This window comes from Ptiloglossa arizonensis, chromosome 7 (genome assembly GCF_051014685.1).
Source record: "Ptiloglossa arizonensis isolate GNS036 chromosome 7, iyPtiAriz1_principal, whole genome shotgun sequence".
Classification (NCBI taxonomy): domain Eukaryota; kingdom Metazoa; phylum Arthropoda; class Insecta; order Hymenoptera; family Colletidae; genus Ptiloglossa; species Ptiloglossa arizonensis.
Genome location: NC_135054.1, coordinates 9,244,322 through 9,272,017, shown reverse-complemented (window position 1 = coordinate 9,272,017; position 27,696 = coordinate 9,244,322). Strand labels below are relative to the sequence as shown.

At 34.1% G+C, this 27,696-nt stretch overlaps 1 protein-coding gene across 5 annotated transcripts in view; it reads right to left on the bottom strand.

Annotated features, from left to right (window-relative positions):
• The window catches only part of Skd (mediator complex subunit skuld), a 72,014-nt gene that overhangs the window by 14,646 nt on the left and 29,672 nt on the right, over positions 1–27,696 (bottom strand). For 4 of the 5 annotated variants that reach the window (XR_012992825.1, XM_076317084.1, XM_076317086.1 and 1 more), the window contains exons 2-7: positions 18,583–18,916; positions 3,943–4,111; positions 3,672–3,817; positions 3,103–3,532; positions 1,771–1,920; positions 47–614 (exon numbers count right to left, since the gene is read on the bottom strand). Coding sequence is in view for 4 of the 5 variants with exons in the window: in XM_076317084.1 (XP_076173199.1) it covers positions 47–614; positions 1,771–1,920; positions 3,103–3,532; positions 3,672–3,817; positions 3,943–4,111; positions 18,583–18,916 (1,797 nt within the window). In the remaining variant the exon portion in view is untranslated. The remainder of the gene's footprint in view (positions 1–46; positions 615–1,770; positions 1,921–3,102; positions 3,533–3,671; positions 3,818–3,942; positions 4,112–18,582; positions 18,917–27,696) is intronic. The other variant, XM_076317088.1, reaches the window with a different exon arrangement.

The window sequence follows — 27,696 nt, the reverse complement described above, 5'->3', positions numbered from 1 at the left end:
TAAAATTAGCGAACGGTGTCTCGCAATAACAAAAAATACGACTTACAACATTGACATTTGGTTCCTGCTTAATTTCTAATTTTGGAGCCTGAGATTGAGGAACCTGGGAATTCATTGGTGGATACAAAGTATTGCTCCGCACATTGACTGGACTACTATTAGATTCCTTAAAACGTTTCACAGGATGATTGAGCCATGCTTCTTGTGTTGAGTAATCATAGAGCCAAGGTAATGACTGTTCATTTTCTAAATATATATCCTCACATTCTCTGGAGACTAAGACTGGTCGTTTTAATGTTGGCCCAGGAGTTGGACTATGCACTTGATTATTGCATGCAGAGGAGGTTGACTTTGGGCCTTGAGAAGGGGTTAATGGTGGGGCAGTGTTTGCATGACTGGGTGGTGGTTGAGGACTAAGAGTAGGCATTGTAGGCTCTGCTGGTGGAACCGATGCTGGCTCGGAATGTGGAGTTGGAAGAGGTGATGGTGCAGGGGAGCCTGGCGACCCAACAGATGGAACTGGCAGACAATCTCCTCCTGTCGGTGGTCCTCTTGAATAAGAGGGAGGTCCACCTGGTGGTGTACTTGGCGCCTCTGTTCTGTTCAATATAGACCTGTTCAAGTTAAACAGATAGTTATTGAGATTACTCTGCGATCGTATTGTTACGAGTATCGATAACAATTTGAACTTGATGAAAATAACTTGATGTCGATAAGCTGATACATGCTATACAAAAAAAAACACTGGGAAGTACAGTTACACGGCGTGTGTGTTTCATGAAGAGCATTTTGTGAAACAATTATCTACAATCGTTGCGCCACTCAAACAACTAATCCGCGAGAAGTTTAAAAAAATGTTTCTTTACGCGTCGTGAATTTTATCAGCGATACAAGTTCACGTTTAACAATGACGATTCTTTCGAGACTGTAGATAACGTATGAAATAATATGTAGAGCGCATTGTATCTGAACGCAACATTTAACATTAATGTTTAATAAGTAGAAGGAGTAAAGCTACAGAAATCATGCTGAGACTACAAACAACAGTGTGTTGACCGATGCATGCAAAGCATTCCCTTGGATGGAATAAGGTATCGGTAGTAGGGAAATAGAATATTTAATTACGAACATGATAGAAATCTGTGATCCCGTATCGTATTCTCGCAATAAAATTATCCTCTGCAATTTTAACCAATAAGCCCATTGTCGATTAAATTCGAGTTCGAATTACGCGTTTGCATCGAAATCGTTCCGTGAATTCTTTGGTATCTTAAATACGTAGTGTATCGTCCGATTAAAAAATTACACGGTAGTATATTTATCACAATCCCGGTGTATACAAAATTAGTCGTATCGGTTACTTCGTATCAACGGCCACGCAACGGTGAGATCCGAACTGCGAACAAAAAATCCTCTGGTACTTGTTCGTTAATCTTGAAACAATGCAATTGTGTACTCCGGTTTGTCACGCACACGACTTACCGATGATAACATTCGTACCGTCTCCAAAATTTACCCTCCCCCCTCCCGCCACTACGGGAAGAATGAAAACACTGCACAATGATATTCGATTAATGCGTTATTCGTGCATTTAGATTTGGTTACTCGTATAAACTAGATAAATAGCGGAGCCTTCGAAAAGCGGTTGTGTGAATTAAAAGGTGACGTTATGGCATCGTAACAATCATACGAAATTGGCATTATTGCGGTGATTAATTAAGATATGATAAAAATGGTTCTCTCATTGGTATCGGGGCAGAAATTACCCACCTGGGGGCATTAGCAGGGACAGAGGGACAAGCATCCCACTGGGTGGTAGAGCGTCGATGAAACGGTACGACCCTCCGTCCACCTTTATCTACTCTCTCCCTCTGAACCTGAGAGGAGGCCAGGCTCTTCCAACCCCCGGGGGTCGCATACCTGCAACCGATGTATTTAACATCTTGTTTTCTCTTATGTCTACTTAGTTTAACTATTCCGACTTACTGAGGTGTCTGGAGCAAAAACTATCGTAATCGAATTATTACTAACGAATTTTAATTTATGTTAATCGTCTCTAACAGGTATACATCTTGCAATAACGAGTCGTTATTAGAATTATTTCAAGATGCATGCATTTCTCGTTCCGGGACTGTTTTCAATTGCAATTAATTCAAACGAACTGTGCACAACTCGCGTAAAGTCGTCAAAGATTTTCCCCGAAATCGGTACATACATTGGAACAATTTATTTCATAGCAGCTTTCATACGTATGCATTTACAACAGCCACATTTATTTTCTTTGTATTAACATTTCATGTATCCGTTGAAACTTTGGTACACCACGTATTACTTGTTCAAAGTAAATCTAATCATTCGCACTACTCTTGACGTAAGTTTCTAATACAGGATAGTTCTGTTGCACAAACAAAAGAACTAATTTTAAAGAAACAATTGCATTCGAGTCATCCTCAAAAACTAAATTTTACATGCACGTGTTGCAGCAGCCATTAAAAAAGTACTATCTATACTGTAATATTTTCAACCTACATCTCATGAATTGTGTTATAAACATGCAGACAGAATCAATAATAATTGTGAATATTGCTATTTCAAACATTATCAGATAAACATAGAATGTTTGCGGTTGAAAGAAATAAATGTTTACTGCTACATTTAATAAATGTACAAAGGGAAACATATTTTGTAATATAATAATAAACCGATACGGTCTCTGCGTGATATTATGCTAATTCTAAATAAATTTCACAGTATTGTTATTATTACTATTACTGCATTGTTTTTTTTTTTTTTTTCATTTTCATTCGCATTACAAAGTTCTTCATTCGTCAAGTACTATGCCCTGACATTAAATACCCGGTTACAAAAAATGTCTTTTAACACTTATACACTATTCGCGTCACAAGAAACGTTTCAATGAAAGAAGATTTTGATAGTACCGACCGATTCTACGTTACAATAATATTCAAGTAGAATCTATCCGATTGAACGGTTTCGTGAGTTTGTTCGTTCTTCGTGCAAAATAGAGTCGGACACATTAGGCGGTACACAATGCAGTAAAAGTGAAATCATTCGTAGAAATCATTTACAAACGCCACTCACTTTGAACAGGTACAGGAAGACTTTTGCGTTGGATCAATGAAGGTCCACGTTCCATGTTCCGTGGAAGATTCTGTCTTGGAAGCAGATATCGGTGAACTCAAAGTACATTCTGCCCACGCACGTTCTGGTAGTTCTGTAGCTGCTCGTAGTTCCTGCTGACCTAGAAGAGGATGTTCGCAACTAGCAGGACTACTTGGGGGAGAAAGAGGAGTCTCGGGTGGAGTGTCGTCCATATCTGTGACCAGGACATAACAAGAAGGATATCGCATGCGTACACCGCCAACAAGCACTTCCACCAGCGGTGGAAGTCCTGCTTCGACATTACTGCCGTTGATTGGATAAAAGTGTTTCCATTCTTCGAGAAGTTGGCTGTCCGTACGTCCCACTGGACCAGTTAATGTGCCTGCTAGCCCATGAGGAGCTAGAATCACTACAACAGGGATAAGTAACTATGAAATTTTTCTGTATCGTGGATGGTTACTTTCGAATAATTATGTATCGTGGACGGTTTACTTTCGCTATTTGTGCTAAGTGGATGTTAAAATAATACTTCTTTCTTTAACGTTTACCTTTAACACCAGATTGGGAGGTTTGAGTGCGTTGTAAACAGGTCCTTGTAAGATGACGTACAGCAGGGTGCTGTCTAACATCCACACTTGCGCATACAGTGCTTTCTCCATGAACAAAGAACGCAAACGAGAACGACAAGTGGCTACTGTAAACGATAATAAAGTTACGCGTATGAAAATACAGGGACGTTGAACGTATCGTTTGGTAATCATTACGGATTCGTTTCGCTTGGATTTAAAAAATTACCGAACGATGATAAAAGAAACTTACCTGCTGCAACGGTGTTTCTCGAACCCATCGTAAGGTTGTACGAACCACTTTCCTAGCCGAACAAAATCACGAGACAGTAAGCACCGTTCGATCAAGTTATGCAGAGCCTTGAAAAGAAGTGACCGGCACTCGTACGACAATCCGCTTTCCCAGGAACCTTGCTCACTTTCTGCAATCATGATAAATGTACGTATTATAAACCAATCGTTGTACGTGTGCACACACAAAGCTTGAAGATACGATACATTGAGAATTGAATTTAACGTATAAGGATTGAAGTATATCTTTGAGCAGACGCTGATTCAATTAATAGAGCGGTCCATTGGTTCGATATTTTACTATTTATTGTTGTGTAAATAATATGTTGATTCGTATCATCCGTAGACTTTTTCCAGCGAACACCGGAAGCACGACGAATCCTACTTCAGAGATATGCAAATTTTCTGTTATTTTCCCGCGATCTACTTTCTTCATCGAATCGAGGTAATGCCCATTCTCGCTGGTCGAACGAAGCGGTCGATTTCATCGTGAAAGTAACGCGATTCGTCGAGAAAACTGTAGTTTTCAGAATTTGTCTTCATAGGCTTGGCCTTGTTTCGTACCTCATATTTGCATTGGATGAAGTAAAGAGCCACTTGCTCGTAACACGATGTTGGTTTATTCTCGTTTCATAAATTAAAATGACAAATTAGAATATTCGAATAATACGTATCTCTTATCGTAATTTTATAAATTACGTAACGAATTTGGTTCGTTATTGTGTATACTTTCAGCTGGAAATTATTAATCCGTTACTGTTGGAACCGTCGAATGGAAACTCACTTAGAAAGGAATTCTTTTTAATGAAAATTTGGTTTAATAACAACGTTCTTTATGCGAAAATTCGAGAGATATTTTTCTACTGTTGATGATCTTGAATAACCTTGAATAACCTTGATTTATCGATGTCATTGAACCCAGCGCGACAAGAACTATGATTGGGTATGGAAAATAACAATATCCTAACAAAAGCAGAAGATTTTTGATTTTCCAAGTATTTACAATGAAATGGTGCTCTTTGTACGATAAAAGACTTTACAAAATGAATCCTTTTGCCCCGTAACTTTAATTAGATATATATTTTTCAATTTTTTATACTCTTTTGAATATACTTAAGTGAGTGTTCTGGTAACCCAGTCGAAAAACAATGATTTCTTTCTGATTTTTTCCCAAAGAAACCATAAGACTTTTTGGTATGGAGTTTTCGCATATGTACTTATCCATATTTACATTAGATTCACGATATTTTATAAATGAAAATAATAAAAATTGCAAGAACTGTGCGATCTTACGTGGAGCGTGTTTTAAAAACTGGTCCGAAAGGCTGACACGATTCTTGTTCTGCTTATGCGAAACGAAAAATCAAACTGCATCTTTGGTAGTATAAAACTGGAACTGGCTATAGTAGTACAAATCACGAAAAAAAATATTTCAAAAATTGAAAAAAAAATGAGGATCCTGCCTTTAGCGTGTTAGAAAAAAGTATAAAAGAAATAGTATCTAATTTTGAAATTCGTCGTTGGAGCGATAAAGGGATATTAGTTGAAGATTCTTTTCAAATTTGAAGTAAATCGGTCAATTAGAACATGCGATACACTATTAATCAGGTTAAAGAATGCAGATTCGAGAAAAACGCGTTTGCAGATTTTGATACGTGCCCTGCGAGCTGTACACTGTTCTATTTAAACGTCTACAACTTCGTTAATTTTTCGAAGGCATACATTATTTATACATTTTGACAAAATATAAAAGAAATCGATTATTTGTGACCGTATTACCAGAACACGCCCTTAAACAGACAAGAGTTATCAACAGTGTCGTACGTAAAGTTTGTCGAAAGATAGAAATGCACTTTTAGTTACACAAAAGGAGACATGTTGTTCCGTCTGTTCGCGTTTACTTAAAACGCGTCTCCTTGAAACCACAAATATTGTCAATTCTCTTCGAATCCTTTTTGAGCCACAGTGTTCAAAGTCTCAGATGATCTAGGGCTAACGGTTTACCGGTTGGTTCCGTAATTGGTGTACTCCTTACGATGCACAATAATGGATCTCTGCGTTGTATTGCACCGAGTTGCAGACAAGTACACGGTTCAGCGACCCCGTACAGAGAGAAACACGGTCTCGGTAACGTTACCGCTTCGTTCGCTTTGCATACCTTCTTTCTTCGAAACAGAACTATACGGGATTTCCTATGATAACGTACACCAGATTCGTAACAAGCCACTTTTTAATTGATTTAAGGTTTCATTCGGTGTTTTTTTCGAAGTAGAGGAAACGATATTCAGAAGGGAGCCCTTACGATACAAATGGAAGTGGAAAGAAAATTTTTAACGCAGTAAACTGTCGATAATTTCAATACCTGTATCGATTGACACACCAATGATTGGAGTTTAACAACTGTCGGAGTATATTTTAATTATTATTAAACTGACAATGATCTATGACATCTATTAACCTTGTAACGGTGTTTCTGTGTTATAAAAGGAATTAAATTATGTGAAATTAATTTTCATTGGAAATTTAATTTTGAATATTTATTCGCAATAGTTACGGTTACCTTCGTTTTATATGTAGTATTTAAAATCATTTAGAAACCATGTACATACGTGTATAGCTTTACCACTAATTTTGTTCAATACATGCTTTCAAGTTCTTAAATTTTAGTCCAGTTTTGTTTCGTATTGCATTATTTGTAATATATTATGTGTACCAAATAAAGTATTACAAGCTGTTTTATCAAAAAACTAATAATTAGATTGTACCGTTTAACATCAGTCGACTATTATTAATGGGAACGTATCGGGACAATTGTTTTACGTTGAAGCAATAGCAAGCTACGAACAATTAAAATAAAAAAAAAAACCAATGCATATTATTGTACATTTGGTCCCTGATAATTTAAAACTAAGAACACAGCTTTGTTTACAACGTGCCTGACATTTTTAGCAGTTCCTAGAAAATTTTACAAATTGTACGTTACTATTTCTTTTGTATACTTTATATTATTGTCGCAAATGTTTTGTAAAAAAAATTTACGTCCATGTCATCGATCAAATATTGTATTAAACCTATTCATGTTTAATTTAACCTGTGATATTATACTTTCATGTTCGAAGTCATAAAGAAACATCTTATCGTTGTGTATACCACGATTTACTAAACAATTTATACATTGCCACAGGTTTTTATCTCGATCCAATGATAAACAAAAGTTTAAGGTAAATTCCTAACGAACTATGAATCGGTGTTCATCTTTCAGATTTTATGTTTCCTTTTGATGTACGATTTCTTTTTGATGTGTGATCTAAATCACAAGACTTGCATTCAACGAGTTAAATCTCCATAATAGTTACACTTCTATCCAATATTGATTATACACTCAATATAAGAATATGCTTAGAAATGTTGCATTTTAACGATTCTACAAAGGTCTCGATACAGGATACTGTTTATTAAATAAATAAGATTTAATTTAACGAAGAGAAATTTCTTTGGTTCCCTGACATGTGGATTCAGTATGATGTAAAGAAGTTTCAAGGTCTGTTTGTTAATATTATTTTCGTATTAACACGGCACGCTAGAACGTATTGTTACAGCGTATTGCTGTAACTCCGGAAAGCCTTCGGTGCGTTTCTCTTTCGCTTATCAGATGATTACACAGTTGCACCGATTCTAACGAAGAACATTTCAAGCATCATTTAAGTCGCACACACGTATTACGTACGTTTCTGTAAGTTTTGACTTCAAATTCTACACAATACGATATTTGTTTTTTCAGTTCTCGAGACTCTAATAAACGACAGGAGACAATCGTCCATTCTTTCGTTTTTGGCTACTCCGATTTTGGTGTCCCATAAATAGTTCTCAGATCAATAGTCGTACATTTTGAAACGTTTGAGAAACATTCTCAAGAACGTTTGCAAAACGTTTCATGATTTAAATTAATCAGGATATTGAAGAGTTGCTTTTAAATGCACTATCTTGCAAAATTCATTCGTAAAATTTTTACGCAAGGGGACAACTTATAATTTCCGGTTTTAGTAACGTAAAAAAGTGTCAAACCGGTATTAGAATAAAATCTCGTATGTCTTGTGGAAAAGATTGTGACCTTCGTAAAGAAACCAATTATAAAATACCAGTTGACGTGTCATTTGTTTGTTTTGATGTACAATATAATTTCTCTTTTAACCTCGTTAGTCTTCTCGAGTGTACACGAACCGAAACGGAATGAAAATTTGTGTAGGCATTCCTTGATATATTTATATTTCATATTTCACGACTTCATACTTTTATCGCGTACTTCGCATCGTTTAATAAATATTATGTTTTAAATTTAAATACAAATGTTTCGTTACGAAAGACTCTTCGAGTTAATGCATCGTTTCCCAATTTTTGTTAGCTCAATAACACCTCCTTCTCAATTTTTTTGAAGTTCGAAGTACCGTGCATTTTTTTAAAGTTAAACTTTTGAACAAATACTCTTAAAGTTTTATTTTGAAATTCGCTAAAGTAACGAAGTAATTGAATATTTTTGAGAACGCGTTAGGTGGTTCGATCGCACTGTCTGGCTGGTTTGAACGCATTTAGTTTAAAATGGTTATCAAGATTTCTTGAAACGTAATAAACGTATTGACTTTAAATGTTTACAGTATATTCTCAGATATATAGTAAATTCTTATTTTATAATCGCCACTGGGGACCGGGCAGAGCCTTACATATGTAGAAGGCGAGCGATTTAGTTGTCATTATACTAGATTGTTCGATAAGTTTTGTCGTTCGATAAAACTTATTGAAGAGTATAGTACTAGGTTGCTCAATAAGTTTTATCGAACAGTATTGTTCAATGTAGTACTCTTTAATAAGTTTTATCGAACAGTATTTTTCAATGTAGTATTGTTCAATAAGTTTTATCGAACAGTATTGTTCAATGTAGTACTGTTCAATAAATTTTATCGAACAGTACTGTTCAATAAGTTTTGTCGTTCGATAAAACATATCGAACAACTTATTATATTGCCGACAGTAGTCGAAGAGAGAGATAACACGTGAGAAAGAGTGAGAACAGATGAGGAAGAAAGAAGAACGAATCCGAGAAGAGAGTGCATTAAATGCACATTCTTTGTCTGTTTAAAATCAGGGATTGAACGAAATTGTTGTTCATGAATTGTTTTCACAAAAAAATCTCGTTAACACGTTAAAAATACATTCCCAAGAATAAAATAAAAATAAAAATTGTTTATTAAGTCTGTGGTCTTTAACTCTCGGCGGCTGACCTTGGGTTATTTTTTACCTATCTTTTATGTATATGTTTATGCATAGCCAAATAGCCGCTTGTACATACGTAGATAGTGTTACGTTCTTCGGAATATTATACTCTTGTATTTTTCTCGTTCTGATATATCGTCTTTCCTTTTGAGTTTTCTCGCTGCAACATAAACAAAACAGAATAGAGACTCCCAGCGATGCGAGTCTTCCTTGAAAGAACGCAGTTTCAAGCAGTATTTATTATAGCAGCGAGAAGTAAAAAACCTACGTAAAATTTTTTTTTTTTTTTTTTTAGAAATTACGTTACTACAATGTCAAGAGAAAGTGATCAGTGATCGGTTTGTGAACGAAAATTCTGCATTTAGTGATATCATAGAGTGTGCAGAAAATCATAATTGTGATAGATCTTCAGACGTTGGTGCTAATTCTCACAGCGATATCGAACCTGAGACACAAGATCCCGGAGACATTTTTTCAGCAATTGAATCGGATGTCAGAAATCAGATTGCTTCTGGCCGGACGTGGAATACATTGCTTCTGGGAACAACGTAGCATCACCGTGCAATATTCAGAACGGATCACTGACTGCAAAAAGTGAAAACGTTGAAACGATAAAAAAATTTCCATTCATTCGTCGACAATGAAATCATGGATACAGTGGTTAATGTATACGAATCAAAAGCGAATCAGTTTTACAATAACGATATAAAACAAATATTATTTGCGGTGAAAAAATTTATACAGCCGTTATGTTTTGGAACAGGTTTAACCCTTTGCACTCGAGGCCTTTTATTGCTTAGACCTACCAACAATTTAAGACGACTTGATATATTTACAAGTGTCGTACCTTTACAGTTAACTTAAAATGATTTCACGTACAAATTAACACGTAAATCTATATTATATTTTAATATTTTATGTATTTTTATATCTCAGAAAAGAAAATTTCTTAAATTTTCATCTCTTTGTTGTCGCTTGGTATGATATTTTATAAAACAGTGTCGCAGTAATAAGTTGTTTAATGTATTTTATCGTACTTATTACGTCCATAGCAGACTTTACGATCCTTCCTAATTCTCCTGTTAGAGTGACATGCAACTTTCCATTAAAACGGATATCATGGAAACTGGAGATCGAAGCAGAAGCTTGATTACGAGTCTGGCGAAAATCTTCTCTCAATTGATTAACTAAAGTTTTTACATACCGTGCATGACTAAGCGGTTGTCCTTTTCTCTGCTTTTTTTACCGTTTCAGATAGAATATAGGAATAAATTAAATATATAATACTTGAAAATTTTCCTTCTTTCTATCATCAAGTGCTCTGTATTTATAGATGCAATTTCTCATCGTTTAACAGCGAGAAATAAAACTCATCTTCGCTTGAGTTGACGGTGCATTCTACATTTTGTAAGATTGTACACAGTTTGAAAACCTATTCATGATGCTGAATTGGCATCAATGTTTCGAGGTTCGATGAAATAAAACTCAAATAAAAATCGTCACCGCTCGACTTACCGCGTCAAACTTAGTCTGGTGACAAAGAGTCTCGAGTGGAAAGGGTTAAAGATAATCCTAGATTTATGCAATTTGATGAAAACACCACACGAGTGGTAAGAAAATAAAACAAATATTTTCGCCGCGAATTGTCGAGAATCTTACATGGTTTCAAATAAAGCCACGATTGATGAATAACTGATAACATTTCAAGGACACTGTCCATTCAAGGTTTATATTCATAACAAACCCACAAAATATGGAATAAAAATATACCTCCTATGCAACGTGAGAATATTTCGTTGTTATAATTTCAACATATATTCAGGGTAAAAAAGAAACAGGAAATACAGTAGAACAAATTTAAAGTCGTAATTGAGCAACTAATACATTTTTGGAAGTAAACTTCATTCAAAGTTTTACAATAATAAACAATTTCTTCGTGGATATTAGTCTGCCAGAAAATTTATGGAAGGGTAATATATTTCTCGTAGAAACCATGAGAAAGAATAGAAAAGATTTGCCAAAATCAATGACCCAAATATATAAAACGAAACGAACAATATTCTTCAAATTTTTTATTTATCGATCAATTAACGCACGTGCCGAATATATCGTTTACATGACTTGCATCGCAAGTTTTATATAATTCGCTCGTTACAGTGAAATTATACTAATATTGCACTAAATAAGTATCTTGTTTCCAACGAAAACAAATCACTATAACTATAACTGTAACTGTAAGTAATTATTTCTATTTGAATTTTGTCCCTTCTCCCTAAAGTCGGTGCATTTCGGATTGTCTATTAACGCTAGACACTAGATTGTCTATTAACAACCACTTTTACAAAGAAATTTACTTTAAATTCCATAGCATATTTCCAAAAGATATTATATTTTCTATTCTACAAATGTAATCAATTTCATAAGTTTCTCTTTTTCCACAATCATTAATTTTCCTGAGACACGTATGAGGAACACTTTAATATACCGGAATCGGTAGTTCTAATGTTAAACAATCTAAATGGTGTGCGTCATTAACACTCGCCCGAAACAGTCATCGATTGTTCTCGCCTTTGTCCTACTCCAGTTTATGGTTACGTCGAGGCCCTTACTCATTTTCATTTAGAAGTAAACATACTTGGCCAACTAACTAATCAAACATTATCCTCACTATCATCGATCATGGCATATAAACATTTTTTACGAATATACAACAAATACATCGATTCCATATTTATAAACAATGGTACATATTATATGTTATTTTACTCTGCATTGTTTCACCGGGTCCTTGGGACCAGAGTTTGATCCGGTTCGGGGAAATTAATTAAATTACTATTTTTGTCAAAATAATTAGTAAAAGGTTCAGAATTCCGTTTTTTTTCCGGGTAGGTCGGTTGAAGTCAATTTCAGTAAATGGCTTTAGTATGAAAATCCTGAATAGGTGACATCCCTAGTCGGGTTGCCACGAGTCATTTATGACTCATAAATGACCAGAAGTCATTTATGACTCGTAAATGATCCAGGGTCGGCTGGTTGTCAATCGGTAGGCCGTTCGAGAGTTAAATGCCAGTCGGCGGTTTCTTTCAAAGATGGATAATAATATTTTCATATGAATAAAAGCAAAAATTTTTTAATTTCATTCTTTATTAAGTCTGTGGTCTTTAAATGCTGTTTGGCGGCTCCTTACAAAGTAGTGGAGCGGCCGGCACGTGTCGTGTTTCACGTTTCACTGGTTCCGATGGGGATCCCTTAGTTGGTTGGAATAGCGATAACTATACAACGAATCAAATCTAACGATCGTACAACAGAAATTTGTATATCGTTTATCGTTCGACTTTACCTTTTTCTCGTGTGTTCATTTTATGTTTAAAAACCGAGAAACTGCACGTCAAAAATGGAACCTTTAACTTCAATTAACAATTGTATTATTTTACCAAAAATTGTAATTCAACTAGTGCTACGCTATTGTAAATAGATTATAAGATATTTTTAAGATACTTTAAGATGCTTCGAACGGACAAATTTTTGACAATTACAAAATTCTCGATCTCGATGACAGAACTGAGAATAAAATTAAAATTGTTTGAAAATAAATTACGTTCACTATTCGATCGAACACCGTGTTTACTCCGTTTCAAATGTGTGTAATAATTCAATATAAAAAAAATCGGTAATTATTACCGATTACAGAAATTCTTTGTTAAAGTGTCGAAATTTTGCCTCGATAAAAATTCTGGATTTACCCCCACCACCGGTTTGTGTTTATTCAACGCAAGCGGCCGTCGACTCGCGCAACCGACGACCCTAGGTATGAACGATAAGATACGCAATAATGAATGAATGAATCGATAACGAATAAGTAGAATGAAAAATCAACGGTCAAAGATGATAAAATAAACACGACGAAGGTGAATGTGTAAATAACAATCGTCTCAATTAAATCAAACGCCACTCTTTCGGAATACTTAACATATGCATGTCTGTTGATCGTCACGATATTTCGATACGTAATAGTCTCTGAAGGATCATTTGTTTTCAATGTGTATTCGTGTTCGCAACGATCGATAGTTCTAGTAGTTTCTTTCCATTGACAATGCGTCACCGCTAACACACGCGGAATCGAATATCATCCACTAATGAAAATAAAATTCTTTATATTTGTCATTGTATTCTCATGACAATGTCATCAGAGATTTGGCGAGGTTCTTCTGATAAAAATGAGTCTAAATTTATTATATTGACTATTTTCTCAAGAAGATGTTGATATTTTTGAAAATTAGTCAGTAAGTATGACCACTAGGACCACGTTCGTGATTTTTTTTAGTCTTTAAAATTTCACTTAATTATTATACTTCGAAACAATTGCATTAATAATTTTGATTTTAAGATGGTGTAATTTTTATTTGGTGGTGCTTTATCTTCGCACGAAATAACGTAAGTAGCGAAAAATTTTATTTTTCGTTATTTTAACTGTTACAATAAGTAATCCATGTAAACCAAAAACGTAATGTAAACGTAATGGGATTCGTTAATCAAATAATTAAAAAATTTGTAGTATCGAGTCACAGTTCTATTCTAGAATTGCAGCGTATAACTCGCGTATATTTTTATCGTGAGTTTATTGTGAGTTATAAATGTAACAACGATGGTTAAACGACTGCTCGTTGTGCGAATGACAGTAATGAGGAGATTTCTGAAGAAGATAATCAAACAAGCGATGACACTGGATACTAGAACAGGACTGTGATATTTCGGAATTTAGTCTTATAGTCGGAATAATCTTATAATTGAGCAGATCAAAATACTTGGAAAAAGAGGGAACTTCTTATAGCGAAAAGTTAATTACGAGAACGAGAACCTTGAAATAGATATTGACTACTGGTCGATAAACGATATACAAGGTTGTTCAATAAGTTTTGTCGTAATTTTTGTGAATATTCTTATTTAAAGAAATTTATATCTGATTAATGTAAAGGTATTTTTAATTAGTTTGGTATAATAATACTTGAACGTAAATTATATGCAATAACTGTTTGAAATATTCGAACTATATTTCTCGAAATAAATAAAAATTCAAACTGATATTGATTCGTGACGTACGTCATCTTGTGATAATGTCGTTACGTTACATTCTTAAAAAATTCAATTACGTATATTTGTACACAATTTTGGTAATTACTTCCGTGTTACAATATTTAAAATAAATCTGAAATTAAATGCAAATGCATATATGTATGTATGCCAGTATCCCCGAAGAAGTTAATATCCGCCACACAGATGAATCCGCTATTTCATAATACCGTTCAAATTATCGACGATGCATTTGTGAATTATTTGCGACTGATTCTACAACAGTAATTTTTGCTTCTTCGCCAGGAGAAGAACATTACAATTAAACTTGCTAATAATCTCTAAAAAGCTCCCAATAATGATATCACAGAATGCTCGAATCGTTCTGATCGATAAATCGATAACTCTTGAATCAGTTGATATTAATAAACAAAGCAAGACCGATCTATTGAACGGCTATTAATACTGGGCTCCTATGTTAGCAAACACTAGACACGGTTTATAAGCGAAGAATTAATACAGTGTGTGCTAACTGTAGCCAAGAATCGAGAAATAATTCAATGACAATTGTTGCGCGTGCTAAGGTCATTCGAAGATCACAATGCATCAGGGTGATTGAACTTTATGCTGGTTAAAACGCAGTGTGATTAAAAAGTACATTGCACTGTGTGGAAAAACGTCGGTGACGTTGAGACTGACATTGAAGGCAATTTTCTTTGCTATTAATCACTCTCTCGACTATTCAACTTCTCTTTAACTGTTTTTTTTTTATTATTATTACCAGTAGTAGTGGATATATTATATTCAAGATAGTCATCGTGAATGCAATACTCTGTAGAATTCTGTCGCTTTAACACCATTGGAAAGAACGTTAACGATTTACATTCCCTGTAACACTTTCAAAACTAGCTTGCAGGCTCGGTATTTGGTCAAATTTCGTTAACTCATTTGTTTTGAAACAGTTTTGGATTAGTTTCTACAATTGAAATTGTAGATGTACGGTGTAAAATACATTCGAGTTATAAAAAACAACAAGGAATCAAGAGATATTAACTTTTCGTATTCTGTATTTTACAATATATCGAGTTATTATATTTTCTAAATAAACAAAAATTAAATATTTAATTTATTTTAAATAACTTCCTCTTCCAAAGATAAATTACAATCGCACTTAGTTATTCTGTCACAATATTGTCTTTAGTTGGAAACAGTACGCTTTGTTGTTATAAACAAATAAATTGTACAGTATTACCTTATTGTAGTTAAAAACTATTAATTTATAATAGACACGATTTCAATTAGTCGTTTGGTTTATGAATTTTGAAACCGATGTTTGTTTTAACGTTTTCGCTTTGTTATTCTCAAACTTTGTACACTTTATCCGCACGGTATAACTTAAAAATATCATGTACACATGCATATTTATGTTACCATCGGGTCTGGAAGAATTAATCTACATATAGTTTTCACTACGGGCTTCTCTTTAGCGTGTATTGTCGTGTATCTGTAACAACTTTCGGACAATTTGGCACGCCGCGTACTAATTTTTTAATAACTCTGTGGGTTTAAACCGGTCTATTTGTCTTTTTTTCTTTCCAGAGTATTAACCAAGTTATTTTTGCATTCTATCATTTATTCGTGCAAAAAAATATTGACACAACTTTCATCTTACAGTTTAGATGACTGTCTTAACGGTACAATCATTTTAAAACACTATTTTCTAGACAGAATTAAACAAGTTGTCCTTTCATATGCTCTATACATATATGTAATTATTCCTACAATATTGATAATAACAACTGAAAATTAAAAAGGTAAACATTGCACTTGAAATTGTGACCCTTCCCACCTTTTTGATAATTATCTTCTTACAGATAATTCGCATTGCGTATAAAAAAAAAAATGAATCTACTATCATTATTCTTTTAATTCGAGTCTTTATCTACTAGAACTGGACACGGTACAGTACTCTCTGGATAAATGGAAAGAAGGTCATCAGCGTTTCTGTTACTCGAGGAAAGGCCGAGTTTTCGTTTCAGGAATCGATTTCTTTTTACCTCGAGCTGAGCCTCAGCTATACACATACCGTCTGACAAGGAGAGTGAACAAGATACGTCGAGAGTGAGTGAAATAGAACAACAGTAAGCGAGTCTGGGATTATAAACGATAACAATTATGCATACGTTCGGGATGTCATCCACTAATGAAAATGAAAATTTTTCTCAGGCGCATTTATTTCTACTAACATTTTCGAAATGGAACCACACGTGTTTCAAATCACGCAAATGGCTCTGTTATGCCATCTTAGGTCACATTCGGTACGTGTACGTACTTCTTGTTCTAAAATGAAACACTGTTACAGATTATATAGTAACTACGGTTGAATTACTTCGAAGGGAAAAAATAGTCGATCATTTTCTTAATATTTGATACAATAGACAATAAGAAATACAGTATCTGTATTGGGTTATTTATCTGTAACTATTTTTTTATAAATTAATCACAGAAGCTAAATATTTCTGAACTATTTTATATACAAGATTTCCAATCAAACATAGATTTCATAGTTTTTATGAAAAATACATTACAAATATAGAAACTAAAATCTTTTCTTGCGAAGAAGCCAGAAAAAATTGAACTAAGTAAGAAAAAATAATGCGTTAACTGTCTTCAAATTACATATGATATAAACTACATATATTACCAGTATAATTGATGTTTCTATATAGAATTTAATGTTATAACCTATGAAGATAATTGGTGTTCTAGTAAATGCTTTTATACAAAACATTTGAGAAATGAGTACTTTCTTTATAGTAATTCAACTCATAAAATGAATTGCCAATCGTTGAAATATGTTCATTAAGAACACAAGTTTGATGATATAAAATTCATTTTTAATGATCATTTAATAGGTTTTTAAAACATTTCACAATATTGCCATTAACTTGCAAACTGTTACTCAAAAATTAGATAATGGTTATAACGATCTTATTTCCTGGTTTGAATTATAAATAACTTTCTTATGCTGTTCTCTGGTATACATGTATATACAATTTTTAATTGAATACTCGAAGCACATGTTGCGCTTACGTTTTAGAAATTTATTAAATATTCTTTCCTATTAACGGATAATTTAATAATTATTTGTCATAAATGTTAATTGTATCTAAATGTATTCAATCAATTTTATAGTTGTTAAATTTCAACGTAATGGGTGTAGAATTGCTGATGACACGTGTTTTTAATTAGTCTCCACGTAATCTTAATATGGTTAGTTTGTCAAAATTATATTTTACAATTTATGTTCTTACTTTACAAGATTCTTTAATTCAGTTTTTATATATCAAAATAGGTTTCTTTATCATATTGTTGTTGATTTATAAAGAAAGGGACAAATCAACGTTTAAAATATCGAAACAACGTTTCTTCGAATAGATATTATTAATAATTAAAAATTATTGAACAAAAAAAAGTACAGCAAATTTAACTGAAATTTGTATCGGTCATTTTATATTTGTAAGCCTATTACTAGTGATCTGGTAAAATTTTCTCAATGAAAATGAGTCTACACACCGGTGATGGAACCAATTCAATGATATATGTCCCCTTTAATATCGATACGTATCAATTCCTAAGAATTGTTTCGAGGTATCAAATATTTATCGTAACAAGTTGTTACTGGTACGTATCAGTAAGATGTGATTGTTGACATTTCTTGTAGCGTCGATGCAATGCGAACATCGTGTATCATTGGGGTCTGAACAAGACACAGATTTAACTAGATTACAACCAATGTTATAGATTATTTGAATAACTTCGTTCGAATAAATTTTTCATTCTTTAAAACCATTTCTTCAATTTGTACGAATTGTTTGTTACACAAACGTTACACGTTTCAGTTATCCGAGGGGAGACTCGTTGCGGTTATCCGGGGGGAGACTCGTTGCGGTTATCCGGGTGGGAGACTCGTTTTAGTTATCCGGGGGGAGACCGTTTCAGTTATCCGGGGGGGGGGGGGACTCGTTTCGGTTATCGGGGGGGGGGGGCTCATTTCGGTTATCTGAGGGGAGACCATTTCAGTTAACCGGAGGGAGACCCCGTTTCAGTTAACCGGGAGAAGATTCGTTTCGGTTATCCGGGGGAAGACTCGTTTCGGTTATTCGGGGGGAGACTGGTTTCGGTTATCCGGGGGGAGACTGGTTTCAGTTATCCGGGGGATAATACTGTACAAATCAGGATTATTGAAAGCTTCATTACTCACCGCACGCAATGAGTTCCGGTGATACAAGACCGGAGAGATCAGGTTCCTCGCCATACCAGAAAATCCAGAGTTCCTTGGCGGCGGTGAGGGAGAGGGGCGGCGGTGCAGGCGAGGGTGCGATGCCCAGGTCGAAGATGCCAGCTCCGGCCCCCGTGGCGGTTACCGGACCGGACGTGGCCGGTGTAGCGGCAACCCGCCGCCACACGCAGAGAATGTCACCCGCGAGGCACCGCGAGAAGCTCGAGAGCACCGGGTCCTCGAGGGGAGTGCCACCGAAACCGCCGGCCACTTCGCCCCACACGAGCTTCCTCCATTTGATGCCGCAGAGGTCCGTCTACCAATCAAACGACGAATATTAGATCGTGGTGACGTGCAATCTTTCTTGAAATGTTTTATGAAATATGAACGGGACATTGGTCACCGAGTTTTTGTTGTTTACACGTTGAACGCTGCGGTGGTCCAAAGAACTCTAATACTTGCAAACTTTTGAATAGCTCTACGCTCTACTGCAACTCTCGTTAGCAGTACTATAAAATAACAAGTGCATCGACAAATTATCGAATATTTCAATTTTTTACATTACGGTTCGAACACTGGGACATCCTCAAGTATACACTTCTAAATTACTTTGTTGTTTTTCAAATAACCTTCTTTTTCCCATCTTTTTCAAATCTGTCATGGTGAAGAATAATTTAAGGCATTATCTGTGAATTATGAATGGACACGCGGGTAGTATTTTTCTGAATTTACGAATGCGTAGTGTAAACACATTTGAAACGTACATCACATTTGGTATTACATTTGTTGTTGTTTTTTTACACATATGTAACGTCTTTCATAAGAGAGAAACAAAATTCTGTCGCTTTAAAGTCAGCAGCACGTGAGAGAGGGGTTGTTGTGGCTCGAGACTCAACTATAACGTGAACGAATGATTCGGCTCGCACGGTCAGGCTAAATAAAAAATGACTCAGCTCCCGCATCCGAAGGATTAACCCTGTGCACTCGAATCGTCAATCGACTAACTTGTAGCTTCTTCGTTACGCGAAATATATCGATGTATTACAGTTAAAACGTCAATTGTAATGAATCCATACACTCACTAGGAAATGAATAGGAATTTTAGTGAAAGTGTGCACTGAAACATACAATGCTCACTGTAACTAGAAAATGTATGAAGTCAGTAAGTGAACGTTCATACTAACTGGCACACTTTGGTGAAAGTATACTAATATTTTCTTTGAAGTATGTACTTTTAATACACTGATGAAACACTTTTATAAAACATGAGATGTTGTTCTAAGAAAGCCCGCAAAATTAGCCTTCTTTTAACCGTCGGAGTGGCACACGTTTGTAACACTTTGACGGTCGCATGTTTCGCGAGAGTGCTAGCGTAACGAAAGATTTCGTACTATTTTTCGATTCCTAAATTCATCATTTTGTAAATACGCATCGCACACGTCTTTCATTAAATTGAATTGAAGGAATAATTAATTTTATTGGTTTGCTTGTCAGAATCTTCGTAAATATTTGAAATTGTATCGGTGAATTGCTCTCTGATGCCCGCGAAAAGAATTATTATAAGATATTTTAGAAATTTTTACAAACTGTACTCGAAGGTTTGAAATGAACGATTTGGGACGTGAGTTTAGAGACCGAAGTAGGATGTTAGTATTGCTATTACAAGGAATTATAAATGTAGGTACTATAATGTACACGCGGAATATGATTCAAATCTAAAGAAACATAGTAATTTAATTGAATGGTGAGCGATTAAAGTTAAAAAAATAATACCGCGTATAAGTGATGTTTTTTTTTTCGAATTTCGTACTTTTTTTTTTAAATTTCATTCGTTCCACGATCTTAAAGCTACTGATAGCGATTCGTGTGATACTTCGATTGCTTCGTCGAGCAATTATTGTTTTCTACATTGCACTCAATGCAAAGGACTACCGTGAACAAAACCATGTGCTAGAAATACAGTAAAATTTTTACAAACTAATTATGTACAATATCAAACTTCCTTTTGATAGTTATAATATTTACAACAATTTTATAACGAAAGCTTCAACCGTTCGTCGAATTTTTAGATACTTTCAACTCCTAACCAGAAACTTAATGGACCAATAACATTCTCTCACAGCCACGTGGTCTTGTTTTAAGTTAAACGCATTATAGTTCCGTCCAAACGGTACGAATTATTAAATAAACTAAAGCACACCTTCGCTAAATGTAATGAATGTGTACATTCACTAGTAAAAGTATCATTAATGTAATGTATGTGTACATTCACTGGTAAGAGTACAAGATACTACAAAACAATTAAACATAATGTAGAAAAAAAGCAAAATGAAGCAAATAGATTGATCTAGAAAAACAGTTACACAAACTATTAATTGGTTAAAAGATTTAGTGGCGCATTTGGGAGCAAGTAAGTTGAAACATGGTGAATTTAGGAGTGAAAGAGAATAGAATTAGAGGATATGTTGAAAAACGAGGCCTCGAATTCAAAAGAAGTGGAGTAGAAATAAATAACTGCGAAAGTGTGAAATAAGAATTATCAAAGTGATACAATAGATTAGTACAAATGAAATTATCAAGGCAGAACATTGGTTTCTTGTAACACGTAAACCGTAAGAAATTCAGTTACATACTTATTTAGTTCACAGTTTATATGCATACATGCGACCATATTCAAAAGTATTTGAATGCATTTGCTCTTGACAAGAATTTATTTTTATTTACTAAAAGAATATAATCGCGTTTTTGAATTTAAATATACTTTTGTTACAAACGTTTGTTTTCATAAGAGTAGCTAAAGTATACATACTACTAACTCCTTAAAAATAATAATGAAACTCTTAGCCCTTTGTCGAACGCACTTACAATAAACGATCAAACTCTTCTGAGCGGTATATTAGATTTTTCTACGGTTACTTTTAAATCGATTATACACGGTAAACCACAGAACTGGAACAAATTGTATCTCTATTTTGATTGCAATTAGAAAAATGTTAGAGGAAAAACGTGAACGGTTCAAAGAGAACTACATTTTCAGGGTACAGTTCTTTTCGCAAATGCATCGACGTATATGCACTTTACAATCGAACCGTTTTTTTTTTCGCATAGATTACACCCTCTCATCATTATGTATAAAAAATTTTAAAGACAAAGCGGTCGAAAAATGATCGATTTGTGAGATATTTTAAATAAATATCTTTATGAAAGATGACCAATATAGATAACGTGATAAGCCAAGTATCCAGTTATTCACAACCAGAAAGACAATGTTATATGATGTCACGGAGCGAATCGGTAAAACCTAGAAGTCCCTAAAAGTCTTTCAGACATTTTACTTGGATTTATCAATGAATTCGAACGGTATAAAACGTTATTGAATTTATAGTCATGTGTTTTAACCAACACCGTACTTATAATTTCAGTTAATTCCGCAGCGATGTACAATAGTGTTTTCAAACGACCATTGTAACGACCAACAGTTTGTTTTATTCTAGGATATTTTTAATAAAACATACAATTAGTAAATATATAACAGTAAGCAATTTTTATATTAGTAAACGATTAATCGATGTATCAAAAAGCAGAAGACACTTTTTCAATGAAATCGTTCTATCTAATAGCTGTTAAATTGATACATTTTATCTTTATTACTTAATATTTTTAAATATAAATTTCAATATATGATACTGCGTACAATTTGTTGAAGATTATATGTTACTACGATAACTCTTAATATGGGAAAGACGGCGACATGCGTTTAAATTTTGCAACACTTCAATTGAATGGTACCATTAGTAGATCCGAGTACGATAGTGGAAAATTAATTTAGTTTTACATTGATAAAGTAAAACATACGAAACTTTTACTTTTCTGCTTTGATACCTCATTAGTAACCTGAGATACCCTCGGTCGCGTGTCGGAGATAACGTCGAGCCAACGGTTCCAGAAATAATGGGGATAACTTTGTGACACAATGAAAGAAGTTACTATACACGCAGAAATTTTTTTGTATCAACGACGAGTATGAAACTATGCGTAATTGATTCGTCTTACTGGTTGAGTACAAAAATAAATATAATATACCGAATGCAATTTACGGATATATTTATATGTTTACGATCACTTATCGAAGATGTAGACACAGTCTTCACGCCTAGTGCAGAAATATTGTTTCAGTAAACAGATACAGGAAACGTGTACGAGAAGAAATCGATTCTTTTCCTATACAGTGTAACGCGCAAAGTAGGTGTGCACACACGTTTTTTACGCATTTGTATAGTAGAAAAATATATTTGCGTCGAATGTATACTAACATGTCTTCTTTGTACATATAAATAATGATCTTACAAATTCTTTGGATTAAACGCGATTACACAATCGTTGATATTTATGATAACGAAAGGTTACTGGAATGCTGACAATTTCAATTTCAATCTTTTTAAATTGTAACACTCTGTAGTAAATTTCAGGCAGATGTTCGAACTCGAAAAAGTAACAGACTGCATCAATTATTAATTTAAATTCCTTGGATTGCAAATCGTATACCCATTTAAAACAAGAGTCGTACCGATAAGTGTACATTTAAAAATAGTCGAATCTTTCATTTTCATCGGTATAGATACAACGATAATTGTATTACTCGCATACGAATAATAATAATAATAACAACAGCAACAACACTAATAATAACAACGTCGACGACAACGACAACAATAATGTGTAATTTGAAATAACTGAGTGAACTTTTCGAATTAACGTAGCCGGGTTACTACAGGGTACGATATCGAATATTCGTTGACCGTCGAGGAAGGTCGGTTCTTGAACTTTCGCTACGTTTTATTTTCACTTGTCACGCAACATGACAAATATTTGGTTTAACCGTGAACAGTGAAATTCTCTTTCGATGTACGGATATATTAACCAAATACAAACATGAAAATTCGCAAGTATTGTTTCACTAATAACAAAAATAATAGGAACAATATATTTTAGTATATGGCTATATACTCTTTCTATGTAATCAAGTACATATTCGATCGAACAGTTTCTTTATATCGAAAATTTTATACAAAACGCGTGAAGTAAGCTAGACGTTTTTTAAACAATCTTGAGCTACTATGTAATTAGTAGACACTCTGTCTGAGCCGTAAAAAGAATCTTACATATCAACCTTTTCCTCGATCTTTAAGATGGTGTTCCTCTTTAATAAGTTTCGTAAGGTAATACGGGTTAAAAAAATTAATTCTTGTCCAAGAAACAGAAATACATCTTCTAATAACTACGGTAATTTCTCACGTAAAAACTTTAGATATGATGCACCATTAACCCTTTTACTACGAGCAGCCACTTTAGTCGTTGTCCGTAAAGTTATTCCTTGCGTACGAGCAGCCACTATAATGCACAACCATAGTGTATAATAATATGTATTCGCTTTCGAAGAGCCAGCGTACCAGAGATGGGCAAATTTCTTATCTGGATAAAAATCTCGATTAATGAATAAAGAACAAACAACTTTTTATTCATTATTCGTTACGCAGAAATTAGAATTGAAATTATAGAATTATTATTATACCTCGTGTCGGTTGAAACAAATATATCCAACTGACTGTCCAATCGAATGAACATCGTTACACGTTGTTTCTAATCGTAATTCTTTATTAGCACTGGTAAGACCGGAACAAGTTAGAAAATTGTGGCAAATAAAATAATCGATGAGTAATTTACGATCGGACATTTAAATTTTCACTGGCAGATCAATTTCTTCTTCGGTGCTTTAAAATAATTTGTATGGACATTAAATTCCGTATGTATCGAAGTAACTTACGAGTAGTTCTATCGCAGTGAAAGGGTTAAAATTATCCGGTAGGAAATACAGATTTATATGTTGGCTAATTATCCCAGCCTATACATTGATACTTCATCTTTCTTGGAATCCAGTTTCACAAGTTATCCATAAATTTGCAACTGACCCACCAATGGGTGCTACGTCTGTTGAAAATATCGTTTTCTCTGAACTTAACTTCAACTTGAAGTACACGATGCAATTGCATTCGATTCTCTCCCTTATTCGAGGACGAATATCAGTATTTTCTATACGATTCAATTAAGCACGATACAATTTGCAAAAACCCTTCCAGTCAAGTTTAGTAGCAATACTCTTGTAACACCTCACGTAGAAGTTCCATACTTTGTAGAAACTTCTCTTATTCGACTTCTGATAACGCACGCAACTACTATACAGTCTATATTTTGTTTACTATCATATGTTGCGGATGAACGTGAGTGAGTTCAACCCTGAGATCTGAAATAACGGAGTACTTAAAAGGTTCTGATTGGCCACACCAAAATTACTCCGGTCCGTATACACAGAAAACTGATTCAGGTCGTCGTACGTAGAGATAAGGATACAACGAAAAATATAAAACATTTTACTTCAGATACGCGTGCGGTATCTCGCTTTGAAGTTACGGTAGTCCAGTACACGTAAGCAAAACCATGCTCCCTGTTATTCTATATCGTTCATTCTTGGTAATTCAGTTTATTCTCATCGTCGGACGGTAACACGCGAGCCTTGGCCTCAACTCAACATGAGAAAGTAGCACCTTCCCCGAATAATTATTGTAAACGAGAGGACCTGTTTGGCAACAATTATTAACGAAGAGTCACTGTAATCCTGTCGGGCCCGAGTTAACTCGAGCAAAGCCCGTGCCTCGGATTCTACAGAATTACACATTTGGAACGAAAACGTTTGTATATTTGTATTCTTTACTACGTTTGAATACGTGGAAGAATATATATTGGTAAAGGGAAACAAATTACTGCTGAACAATGAAAAATTTTCCTTTATTATAGGGGTTTGCAAAGTACGACTCGCGAGATAAGAATAATTTTTAAATGAATGTTACGACAGAATTACGAGACTGTTGTAACAATATCCATAGAGTAGTATCAATGTGACACAACTATGCTCATTCGTTTGCGTATCAACATGAACATATTTACTTGGATTAATTTCAATATTTGGCATCATCTACTTCAATGGGAACACATTTCGAAGGATGAAATCTCGTAACGTCTCGTTATAAATTAATCTTATCCGCTGAGAATTTGCGATCGATTTTAACGATGATTAATTAATCAAATAATTGAAACGTCTTAAAATAATTGGTAAGAATAAATTTTAAAAAATACATTCCCTCAAAATATTTCATACGTATTAACATTCTTATAAGTTGAATAAGAACTAAGAACTGTGATAACGAATTCGATATAAGAAATTATTAATATTATATAGAATCGAACCGCAATCGTTACAGAATTGTAAAATAACAGTTACGGTGGAACCGTAAACAAAATCAATTTGGGCTAGAACCGATATATCTATAACAGTTATGACATTTTTTCGGTTCTCGTAATTGTTGCAATCAGAATCGATATAGAACAGTTTGAACCAGTTATTTCCGGAACCGTTTCAACCCCTGGTTTAATCGCATCAACGGCTGAAGTCATTAGCGAGTAATGGTCATGCCAACCCTTGCTTTATTTAAGAGGTTACACTAGGGGTAGTGTTGCAAAGTACGGTGAATTTTACAACAAATGTTTCTGAAGGCGGGACAATTTTATTGAACGATTATCAGGTAAATAAAACCATATAAATTATACTACACGTCAACTGACTTTTATTTTGAAAACTTGACTGTGTTTTTTTTTTGTTTTATTTTTATTTTTATTTTTTTATTTGAGATGTTTTGAAGATTAGATGTATCTCTTTCATTAGTGCGGACGTAGTAACAGCACACGACTGACAATAAGGTTTACATAAATGAAAATTTTGTAATCACATTTCGTAGACTTGTAATTTGATACACATATATGTACGTATAAAAAATGTTTATATAATAGATCAATCTTAGACGAAATGACACACTCAACCTTGATGAAACTGTTCAAAAACTGACTTAGTTTTTATACATTCGTTCTGATGTAATTCTTAAAAGAGATGGGGAATCGGTTATACTTTTGGGAGCAATGACCCTAAACGGCGTTAATCCAATAAATCGCTTGTAGGGTATAATTGATGAACATATGTAAACAGTTTGCAGAACATGTTACTGCCCTATGCAACGAATGTGGGATATTTACAAAATACAAGATAAAAGACAGTAAAAACCAATCAATTTTAATATGGTTTTAATCATGTTAAAATAACAATAATTCGCAGTGAATATATACACTGACATGTGTAATATTTTGATATTATTATTACTTTTCGACGCCTCCTTGTTTCTTATATACTCTGGTATACGTGATTGCACATAGAGCATTAAAATACAGCTGATCATCGATATATGTATATACTGGGTCATTCATCCATTCCTACATTAATAATGTATGCAAGAACTGAATATTTTAAGTAGGCAATATTTCAAAACACACTTTATAGAGTGAAACAATTTTTACATAATAATCTCAGTACTGTCAAGTAGCCGGTTCAGTTAACGATTTTAAACCCCATAGAAATACCATTGAATAACGTTTTTGAAAACAATGTCATGTCAAAAGCCTTCAAGTCCAAATGAATTAGTCAATATTATTCAAATATCATGAAATTATATCGACGTCAATCATTGTATTTCACTTATAAATTCTATAATATATTACGAAGGGGCACTGATTGTTATTAAACAAAAGGCTATCACATATATACAATAATTACTGTCGTCAGAATTTAGATAAATATTAAATTCAAATTATGCGATAGAAGTGAATATCCAAAAAATTTTAACGGTAATTCAAGGAGTATAAAATATTCTAACTGTAATAGTACATAAAAGCACTGATATTTTAATGTAACAAATGGAAAATAATTTCAATTAAATTGTACAAGGTTCATTTTTATTTGTGCGACCATGAGTTCATAGAAATAAACAAAAAGTAAACGCGACAAACGAAGTGCCAATATCTGTTGTGTCAATAGTGAATTTAAAAATTTCTGTTCCAACGAATCTATTTAAAAACGAAAGTGAATTTTCAAGTCAGACGAAGAAAAAAAACAATGAATACTTCAGTTTCTATCCAGTTATGACTCAAGGTCAG